Source organism: Aotus nancymaae, unplaced genomic scaffold (assembly GCF_030222135.1).
Source record: "Aotus nancymaae isolate 86718 unplaced genomic scaffold, 86718_ANA_hifiasm-v0.15.2.pri h1tg000032l_0, whole genome shotgun sequence".
Taxonomy (NCBI): domain Eukaryota; kingdom Metazoa; phylum Chordata; class Mammalia; order Primates; family Aotidae; genus Aotus; species Aotus nancymaae.
Window position 1 is genome coordinate 16,797,105 of NW_026988445.1, and position 11,005 is coordinate 16,808,109.

Sequence of the window (11,005 nt, forward strand, 5' to 3'; positions counted from 1 at the left end):
AACAGGAGGTTAAATTTGTTCTTCAGTCTTAAAATATTTAATTCACTATGGCTTTAATTACTTTACTATCATAAATGATCATATTAAAGGATAACTACTTAATATAATAAATAATTACAGCCTAACCAGCTGTATGTAAATAGCATAGATTTCCTTGGATAGGAAAAGCTTTCTTCCTTGCTTAAGGTTGTACAAGTAAAGTTAGTGCTGATTACTACAGAAACTGTGTGAAAATGCATCACAGAATTCTATCTTGTTCTACATCAACTCTCTGGACATTTCTTCATTACTTCAGAATTTAACTTCTTTTCTTTTTTTTCTTTTTTTTTTTTTGAGGCAGAGTTCGCTCTTGTTTACCAGGCTGGAGTGCAATGGCATGATCTTGGCTCACCACAACCTCCACCTCCCAAGTTCAAGGGATTCTCCTGCCTCAGCCTCCTGGGTAGCTGGGATTACAGGCATGCGCCACCACACCCGGCCAACTGCGTATTTTTAGTAGAGACGGGCTTTCACCACGTTGGTCAGGCTGGTCTCAAACTCCCGACCTCAGGTGATCCAGCACTTTTGGCTTCCTAAAGTGTTGGGATTACAGATGTGAGCCACCACTCCCAGCCCAGAGTTTAACTTCTTAGCAGAGATTTCTGCTAAGAAATAGTTTCTGAGTTCTCATGGCCTATAGAGCTCCATGCACACCTCTCATTTGCAACTGACATTCGCACCTGCTCCTTCTTTTTTGTGGTAGCCTCATCAGGCTTATCTATTTTATTCTTTTTTTTTTAATCACTTAAGAATTTGTTCTGTGTGGTTTTTTTTTTTTTTTATTGTGCTTAAAAAAAAACGCACATCACATAAAAGTCACCAAGCCATTTTTAGGTGTATGGTTCAGTAGTATTAGGTATATGCACATTGATGTGAAATGGATCTCCAGAACTTCTTAATCATTTTTTTAAAAAAACCATTTCTTAGGTCTACTTCTCAATTCAATGGCTGTTCTATTTCTAATTCATTTATACTGGCTTTGCTGTATATAGGCCTTCCGATTTCCCTTATTACCTCTTCTCGCATCTCAAGTTCAGTAACTAGTTTGTTTATTCCCTTTCTTCTTAGCATTAAACTAAGAAGGCAGGGTGGGTTTAAGCAGGAGGCGACATCACTGACAAGCGTCTGAAGAGAGAAGGGCCAAGTAGGGCAGGGGACAGGTGGGAGGCCATGGCCAGTTAAAATAAGCAAAGTCTGAACAGAGGCAGGGGCCAGGGGGTTGAAATGGAGAGTCACAGTCTAAAGAGATACAGCAAGTAAAAAACACAGGGCCTTGAGGAAGAATTAGGCACAGAAAGAGGAAAAAGACACAGGTTTCCGGTTTGTGCAATGAGGGAAGAAGTTTCCATCAACAGAAACAGGGAGTTTAAGAGGAAGACAGGTTTCAGAGGAAAGTCAAGAGCTAACTTTGGGTTTGAGTCAAGTGATTACGCTGGAAGCTGTCTAGCATGTAGTTAAGAAAGTCCAGAGAAGGCCGGGTGCGGTGGCTCCCGCCTGTAATCCCAGCACTTTGGGAGGCCGAGGTGGGTGGATCACCTGAGGTCAGGAGTTCAAGACCAGCCTGGCCAACATAGTGAAACCCTGCCTCTAGTAAAAATTTAAAAATTAGCTGGGCATGGTGGCGGGCATCTGTAATCACAGCTACTCGGAAAGCTGAGAAAGGAGAATCACTTGAACCTGGGAGGCAGAGGCTGCAGTGAGCCGAGATCGTGCCATTTCACTCCAGCCTGGGCAACAAGACCGAAACTCTGTCTCAAAAAGAAAAACAAAAAACTAAGAAAGTCCAGAGAAAGGTAAATGCTACAGATATGGATGTGATGATTTGATAATCATTAACTTATGGTGGATGATAAGCTGAGACTGTAAGTACAATCTCTAAGAAAGCTTAGGAAGCTTAATAAGAGAAGAGTTGACCTCGGTGGAGATGAGTATTTAAGAGATAGCAGAAGAATCAACTTAGTAACTTATCTTTTATTAAAATAACTATCCATTTCTTTGAAAGATTCTACATCTGGGCCATAAAGCTAGACATAGTAACTGTAATGATTTTCATATTTATTATACTTGTTTATTCCTAAAGTCTAATATTTTTTTCTTCTCGTTTTTCTTGATTAGGCTTGCTAGATAACTGTCTAATCTTTAGCAGTATTTTCAAAGAATTAGGTCTTATATTTAATTCTAGTACTTCCCTGATTTCAAACTTAATTAACTAGTTTGGAGGCAATGTAACAGTGGTTCAGGGCAGGGCTGTGGAGTCAGACTAACCCAGATCAGATGCTTCCCTGGCTGTTTGACTTAGAGCAAGTCCTTTGGTACATCTTAACCTCAGCTCCTTCATCTGTAAAATAGGAATAACCACCCCCAGATACCTTCACAGGGCTACTGTAAGGAATAAAGGGTATAAAGCCCTGTGCACAGAAAATGATTGTTAAATGTTACTGTACACTTATAGCTAAACTTGCTGGCTTTTTCTGTTAAAATTTTCTGTCTACTTTCTTTAAGCTTATCTTGGCCTTCACAATACTTCCCAGCCTCCAAATGCTTTCAAGAACCTTATTTATTTTGGTTTTCCATCCTCCAAGGTAGGTACGAGGCACACTACGCCCACTGTACACATGGGGAAATAAGTTCAATGTTAATGAACATGTTTAAGGTCACGAAACAAAGACAGCATAGCCGGTTCTTGCCACAGCAATGAAGAACAAGGCACATTTGTCCCAACTCATTCTGCCAATGCCAGTGCTAGTAGGGAACAGTTTAGGTATAGCAGTGTCTTGAAACTTTTTCCCTCTCCTTCTAAACCTCACACACAACTGACCTTAAGAAGAGCAGTCTGGGCACAGTGACAAGGACAAAAGCTAACCATAGAAGGTCCAAGAGACAGTGGACTAGTGGAGACAGTGCATACGAACATCTCCTTCGAGGAATTCTGCTGTAAAAGGAGGCAGAGCGATGGAGCAGTGGCTGGAGGGAAGTGTGATCATCTTGGTTGCTTGTCTTTTCAGGATGGTAGTAATTAAGACAGTCTGTATGCTGACAGAAGACAAGAGGACATGAGAGCCAGCCAATAGAGAGCTGAGCTAGGCAGAGGCACCAGCCACTCATCCACCACAACAGGACAGAAGGCAAACTCTGCCAGTCCATCTGCGGGCAGGCTGATAGCTGGGATGGTGGGGAGCAAGGAAGTTGTCTTCTCACTGCTTCTTTCTCAGTCAAATAAGATGACAGTCATCACCTCCAAGGAAGGAGAGAAGGTGGCACTGGTAGTAGCATATATTTCTCACACATCTATTTCTGTGAGAAAACTGACGGAAAGCTTAAAAGCAGCAAACCCACGGCCAATTTACAAGGAAATCAACAGCTGCTGGGTAGCTCTCATCACTCGATCACCTAGTTAGAACAGACAGCACACTGAGCTACTTGAAAATAAGAATGACTGGGCTTTTCCCTGGATGGGCTACAACTTGGAAGCAGAGTGCCAGATATTTATTGACAATCCTGATCCTAGGTATAGGGTAACGCGGGAAGAGAAGACAATTTGTGCAGCTGGAGGAACTACCTGAAGGCCAGGTGGCTATGTGGTGTCAACTTGAAGTGCCTTTTGCTTTTATCAATTTCTGCACTTGTAAGACAACCAACCACAGCTGACATCATATACTACATTGCTCAATGGCCCCGGCCGCAAGTGGTAATTCCTTTTAGAATGTAATAACAAGAAAAGTGCTCTGAAGAATTTATATGCTTCATTTAACGAAATGAAATATTCATCAGTACCTGAGATGTGTTAAGTTACTGTAAAGCAAATTGAAAATAGTGACTGCCTGCTGAGTATTAAATTATAAAGTAAACATATAATTAATCTATTGGAACCAAGAATCCACAAAAGCCATCTTAAAGAGACAAGTTTTTTTTTTTTTTTAACAAAGCTTGAATGTAACTAGATCAAAGGTGTCTTAACCCACATACAAATACTAACACATGCAAATAATCAAAAGAAAAGGAATTCACTGCACAGGATAGAAAAAAAAAGGCAGAGTAGCGAATTATGTGGAACAGGACAGAAGGATGCCTTAACCAACAAACCGGGTAGCCAGGCCTTCCCCACAAAGGCCAGTTACTTAGCATAAGGTTATAAACTAGACTGAAGATGCATCAGATGCTCAAAGTGACACATACTTTTAAGGGCTAAAAGCTTTCTCATAAGCCCATACATACTGTCAGACAACATCAACTCCACAGGGAATGCTGAAGCAGATCTAGGCACTGACAAGGGAACACAGAGTCACTGAGAACCTCGCAAATACCGGCAGGGAAAAGCTGCAAGAGAAGTCAACTGGTCTTTTCGTGTCCTGAGATGCACCAAGTGATGCCTGAGTGAGAGTCTATGGAAAGAATGCCGGCACATGTGCAGTGTAAGTCCATTACATGGTGCTGGACCCTAAATCAGATATAAAGATAGATAAAATATTTCCCAAATGAAACTAGGGTTAGCATGGAATGAGACTATCAGGAATCTTAAAAACAGACAGCCATTGATTTCAGTTCTTTCTGATTACATAAGTTGTTCGGCTTATGAAAATTTATTGAGCTATCTACACTTCAGAAATATGTACTTTTCTGTATATATGTTGTATTTTGATAAAAAAGTAAAACCAAAATAAAAGGAAAATGTTGGAAAGCATTCACCCAAAGTTAGAAGTATTAAAATTCTGCTAGTTTGATAAATTGTGTATTTATTCTATCTGCAAGATTAGATGAGCCCAAACAAAGGGACCTCTTTAAAACAACCCATTGTGAAAGGGAGAAGCTTTAAAAGTCAGTCAAGTATTTACTGAGTGCAGTGAAGCCAAGCTGTCTGTACAGTGAGCTGCACAAGTTGAAGAGCTTTGCCTTTCCTACAGTCATGTTCCATGTAGGTTCTAAAACCCAAGCCACATAACTTTTGCCTTCACCCAGAGATTAAAAAATAAAACGAATCCTTATCACCTGAAGCTGAACATGTTTAGCAGTGTGTAGATCTTTTAAAAGGTAAATGTAACTCTTAATGACAACAGATATATATGAAAAAGCAAATCATAAGCTGTTATCACCGTAGGGCTTATGCTACAAAATGCTACTTCTAAACCAGAGGATTTTCTGGAGGATGCCGTTCAGTGAACAAAAAGAAAACACCCTCTGGCAATGCCACAGAGGCCAGGATGTGGCAAGATCACAATCTCTTCATCACTCTGTGCCTTAGTCTCTGAGCACAGTGACTTTGCACTGGCAAATTTACTCAGGTATGCCTTGAAAAAAAAGATATGAAGAGCTCTGCCATGAAACTATGATAACTATATGATAACAAACAGAAAATCAGGGCCGGGGGAGCAGGGGGAAGGATTGAGCAAATACTCTCATACTAATGGTTACTACGGTTGCTATGACTGAGCACAAAATGTGCTTCTTAACTTCCTCATCAGCAAAAAAGTAAATAGCTCTCATAAGTTTCCTTCTATTGATTCTCTACCACCTCTAGTCATAGCAATGATCTATGTGCTGTGAGCAATAAGACTGACTTCATGTATTTAAATGGCCAATTCCTTAATTAAGAAAGCTACCATATATATCAACAATCTCAGTGTTAGCAATTTTGTCAAAAACACAAAGCTAGGTTCATAGACACTTCCTTGTTTTTCTGGCAGTTAACAATTTCCAAATTGGACAGACAAACTCTAAATACCTTTTCCCGTAAAGAACTGTTGAAAAATAGAATAAATTCAATTCTGGGTTCATTAATTTCAACAAACTAAAGAAAATTAAGACATCAAGTGCAGGGCTGCATCACCCAGGAGCAGTGAAAAAAAGGCTGAAGGCACTGGAAAAAAGAGTCACACAAACTCACTGTTCTTAATACTACGACGTTTTCAAAGCAAGAGGAGAAAACAAAGGTATTTTTAAAACAATTTCTAGAAATGCATATGCTTGAACCATAAAATACACCTTAGATCATCTGTAAAGAGTATAAAGATATAATTTAATACACAATGAATACTACATTTGAAAGAGATGCAGTTTAGCTTTGGTAAGAAGAGAACCTGAATTTTTAAATCAATCAACAAGTTACAATTTCACAAGACTTTAATTTACCAGATTTATAAAAATTCAAGTGTCAAATTAAGATATTTCTAAGATCTCTCCAAATCTCACTCTATCCAAGTCTCAGCTCAAATGTCACCTTACCAGGGGCCATCCCTAGCCACCTCTTAAAGTGGCACCTGCACACTGCTCTTTATCCTCTCACACTGCTTTATTTTCAAGGTACATATTACTAGGCCTATTATATATAGTCATGTGCCAGATAATAACGATTCGGCCAATGATGGACCACTTATATGAGCGTGGTCCCATAAGACAGTAATACCATATTTTTACCGTACCTTTTCTATATTTAGATACACAAACACTTGTCATTGTATTACAACTGCCTACAGTATTCAGTGTAGCAACAGGCCACAGGTCTGGAGCCTAGGAGCAATAGGCTATACCATATAGCCAAGGTGTATAATGGGCTATTCCATCTAGGTCTGTGTAAGTACACTCTTTGATGTTTCCACAATGATGAAATCACCTAATGACACATTTAATCAAAACATATCCTGTTGTTAAATGGTGCGTTAACTGTATTTATTTCTTCTCTCACCAAGACACAGGATCCACACTAGGAACTCGGTCAGCTGTGCTGCATCACCAGGGTCCAGAACACTAAGTAGCATCTAGTAGATATACAAGTAGTTTTTCAACAAAAGCACAGACCCATTCTAGCTCCACAGTTCAAAATACTAGGTTCAGTGAAGCCACTTTGTATTTGTAGCCAAATACAAAATTCTAACAGTGATTTAAGAATACAATTTCCAACAAATTTTAAGAGTATAGGACTTTAATATTAGTAAGAAATTATACTAAATTATATTAATATGCAACTACTACTGAAGATAACACAGAAATGATCAGGTCAGGTTCAAATCCTGGCTCTACTCTTTACTGTGCAACCTTAACTTCTCTTTGTCTCAGTTTGTAAAATAGTGATTAAAAATAGCATGGGCCAAGCATGATGGCTCATGCCTGTAATCCCAACACTTTGGGAGGATGAGGTGGAAGAACTGCTTGAGTCCAGGAGTTTGACCAGCCTGGGCAACATAGCCAGAACCTGTCTCGACAGAAAAAAGAAAAAAAAATTAGCTGGGGGTGGTGGCACATGTTTGTAGTCCTAGCTACTTGGAAAGCTGAGGCAGGAGGATGGCTTCAAACCAGGAATTTGAGGCTGCTGTGAGCTATGATAGCACCACTGAACTACCTCCTGGGAAACAGAGCAAGACCCTGTCTCTAAAAAAATAGAAAAAAACAACAGCAGCTACTTCAGTATCAAGAGGATTTAAAAAGATTGTAGAGTGTTTATGACAATATAACTAAAAAAGTAGGGAAAAGAACTGGAAAAATGCTTCTGTTCGTTATTTCCTCCTATAATTATAAAGATAGGGCTTTAGCAACAGGAAATTTACTTTTATTTTTTAAATAGGTACAATACAATGTTCATTTTTAAAATATTATTTTCTCCACAAGTAAACAAAGAGAGACAAGTTTGTGGTTATATATGGTTTTCAAGTAAACAAGTAAAAATAAATTAATTAAAATAAAAAATCAAAAAGGCAAAATGTAAAAATGTGCTGGAGTAGAATATGTGAAAGGGGGATCGGGACACATGCAAAGCTCAGGCTAAGACATATAGCACCAGAGGGGCATCCATGCCTGTCACCTCTGCAGTGGATCTGGGTAGGGCTCAGCCCACTGAGCATTAGGCTGTTCCCTGGGACCTGGATTCCATGTGATGGTGGTGTGCACAGCTGGGCCAGACATTGCCAGTGTGCTGTCTTTGGACTGGTGGGCTCCCTCCAGCCATTGTCCTTGTATGTACAATCACTGGCAGTTCTGTCTCAAGGGAATACATATACTGCTCATAAAAAGGTATACAGATTTAAATTTAGACCCAAGCAGGCATCAGCTCAGCCATTTGAACCTGAAAGCTGTGAGAAAGATTCTGAAAATTGGTTGTGCTGCTGGGTTTGTTTTCAGGATATGGGCAGGATTGATATGAACAGGTTTGTGGCTGGACAGGCAAGCAAGTAACAATGGCATGATCAATGCTTGGTGAAGTCAAGTCTGTATGATTCTGAAGAACTGACTAGTTCTGGATCCTGACATTTGTCTAGACCCTAATGTTGCCCAAATGGGGTTCCGAATACAGAGCATCAGCTGTCCCTCAGGCTATGGCATGGTTAGTTGTAAATCCTGAATTCATCCCCACATCCTAGGAGAGAGAAGAAATTAAGCAGGTTTTATAGAGTTCAGCTTCTACATAGTCGTCCTAGGCGAAGCGAGAGAAATGAGAAGCATTTCAGTAGCCCTACAACAACAGAGTTGGCTTTTGTCACATATGGCAGCCAAGACAGCCGAGGGAAACAGCTGGAGCTTCAAGTAGTTGACTCTGGAAATGACTTCTTGGGTGACCACAGCGGCAGCCAACCCACTTAGCACCTGTTGGTAGCTACTTGTACTGCCAGGGGAGGTGATCTGAAAGACTCAGGTCATTCATTTGCAACAGTACATTTTAAATTCCAAGCTAGAAAAAATAAGTACTACATGGGAGAGTGAAAAGAAGGTAGAAACATCTAAATAAATTGTGTTTAAAGCTTCATGATACAGTGTTGATCATCCGGGGAAAAATCATAATACAAGTCAAAGCTGGCTTGAAAAAGGGTTCTTAAATATTGGTGTTAGCCTGATGACAAAGAATCAAATGAGCCACCGGCATCAATAATACCAATAGATTTCATAATATTAATCGACACATACCTTCTACTGTCTAAAGGCTGGGGCTTCTTTAGCCAGTGAGCACCACATAACCAAAGGAGAAAAGGGGAAAGGGAAATTTACCCAACATGCACCATATGCAAGTAAATACTACCAGTGTGGTTTGCCTACCTACACCACTTAAGGGTTAAGACAAAAGCTGTCTGGAGCCCGACTATGTGGGTTCGTCCTTTGACAGCTGTGGGATCTCAAGAAGATGACAGTTACACTATGTTTCAGTTTGTTCATCGGAGAGAATGAGCCACCATATAATGAGGTAGTTCTTGTTTTTCTGATAGACTAATATACTAGGCTCATAGACTTAAAGCACTTATAACAGCACCTGGCATACAGCAAGCACTCAATATATGTCAGCTACTTCTAATTTCCCTCACAGCACCCTCGTGAGGAAAATAAAATCCCACTATTAGGTCAACAGTGTTTTCCACTTACAAAGGAGGCATTTTGCAAAGACAGGTAATTCACTTGCTTAGAGATACAGAAAGTGGCAGAAGTAAGTAAACGCCATTCTCTTTCCACTGTGCAAGGCTGGCCGTGTTATTTACACTGTTACCAGCTAAGGCCTACTACAAAATAAAAAAGTCACATACCTCTCAGTGAATGACACTTCCTCAAGGAAGTCAGATTGTGCTAAAAGGAAATCAGATTGTGCTAATCTTGACGTCTCATCTCAACTTAAAAAAAAAAAAAAGTATTGTTTTCCCAGGTACACAATGCTGAAGAAAACTGCTGCCAAGTCTTAAAAACAACCGACCATCTACAAGTGAGTTTGGTAGACCCAGGCCCTTTCCAAACCAAGCCATAAGGGAACTCACATAGAGAAAGGGGAAAGAGAAAGGGAGGGATTGATGGGTAAAAAGACCCAAGACAACTTCAAAAAAATGTACACATGTATTTTGTCCCAAAGGCATCTGCTATGATTTATTAAACTAAGGCCAATAGCTCCCATTGTTAATGAATGAGCTGGCGCATCTCCAATACACACACGGCACTGACATAGGCTCAAGGCCTGCAGGGGCCGTTTTTCCCTCTGGGAGACACCTGACAGATCACAGGTCAGTCTTAAACAACTGGAAGCAAGATGTCCACGAACAGATAAAATGGGCTTGCTCTTTTTTTTCCATTACAGGGATCGAATTCTTAGGAACTGTTTAATACAAGACATTAGCCCGGGAGGTCAGGAAACCTGATTTCCAGGCCTAAGATGGTCCAGGAGTCTCTCTCCGGGGGCGGGCTCCGCAAGCCGCCGGGCTGGGTGCTCCTCCGCCCGCCCCTCCCTCGCCCACTTGGCATCCTCGGGAGGCCGGCGGCGGGAACAGGGCTGCCCCGGGCCACCTGCCATCTCCCCCGCCACCCTTCCAACGGTTGCTTCAGACTCGGGAGAGGCCGCCCTGGCCCCGGGAGCATGCTGTCAGCTCTTTTCTCGACTCGCCTCCCTGCCCAAAGGCGGCTGCAGGAGGGCGCGCGGCGGCGTGGGTGGCAGCGGCGGGAAGTCGCCCGACCGGACCCCTGGCGGAGCCGGATCCCGCGGAGCGCGCGCCGCAGACGGAGGCGTGAGGCCCGGGCGGCCCGTACCCCGGCCCCGGACCCCAGCCCCGCAGCCCCGCGGACCCGGGCGACTTGGACGCCCCGCGCCGCCGCGCACTCACCGCCGCACTCGGCAGAGTACTGGTCCCCCCAGTCCCCGGACTGCGGGCTGCAGCCGCCGCCGCCCGCTGGGGCCTCCTGCTGCTGCCGGTGCTGCAGCTCCTGCTTGAGCAGGGATAGCGGTGAGTAGTGCTCGGTGGCCAGGGCGCCTGGCCGCGGCCCGGCGAATAAGACCACCAGTAGCAGCAACAGCAGGAGACGCCGGGCGGCGCCCGCGGCGGCCACAGCGCCGCCCCAGAAGCAGCAGCAGCAGCAGCAGCCGGCAGGTGCCATCTTCCCTCAAGGCGCATGTGCGGCAGCCCTAGCCTGGCTCTCAGGCCTCCCCGCCTCTAACCCACGGCGGACAGGTGGACCGTGGCAAGGGGGCGGGGCAAGGGGAGAAGCATTGCATGCTGGGAATGGTAGTCCCAGC

The 11,005-nt window shown here is 42.8% G+C and overlaps 1 protein-coding gene across 9 annotated transcripts in view; it reads right to left on the reverse strand.

Annotated features, from left to right (window-relative positions):
* Positions 1-10,896, reverse strand: part of TTC13 (tetratricopeptide repeat domain 13) — a 74,253-nt gene extending 63,357 nt beyond the window's left edge. For 8 of the 9 annotated variants that reach the window (XM_064383589.1, XM_064383588.1, XM_021677364.2 and 5 more), the window contains exon 1: positions 10,596-10,896. In XM_064383589.1, coding sequence (XP_064239659.1) covers positions 10,596-10,866 — 271 coding nt within the window. In that variant the 5' untranslated portion in view covers positions 10,867-10,896. The remainder of the gene's footprint in view (positions 1-10,595) is intronic. The other variant, XM_021677367.2, reaches the window with a different exon arrangement.
* Positions 10,897-11,005: the final 109 nt, after the last annotated feature.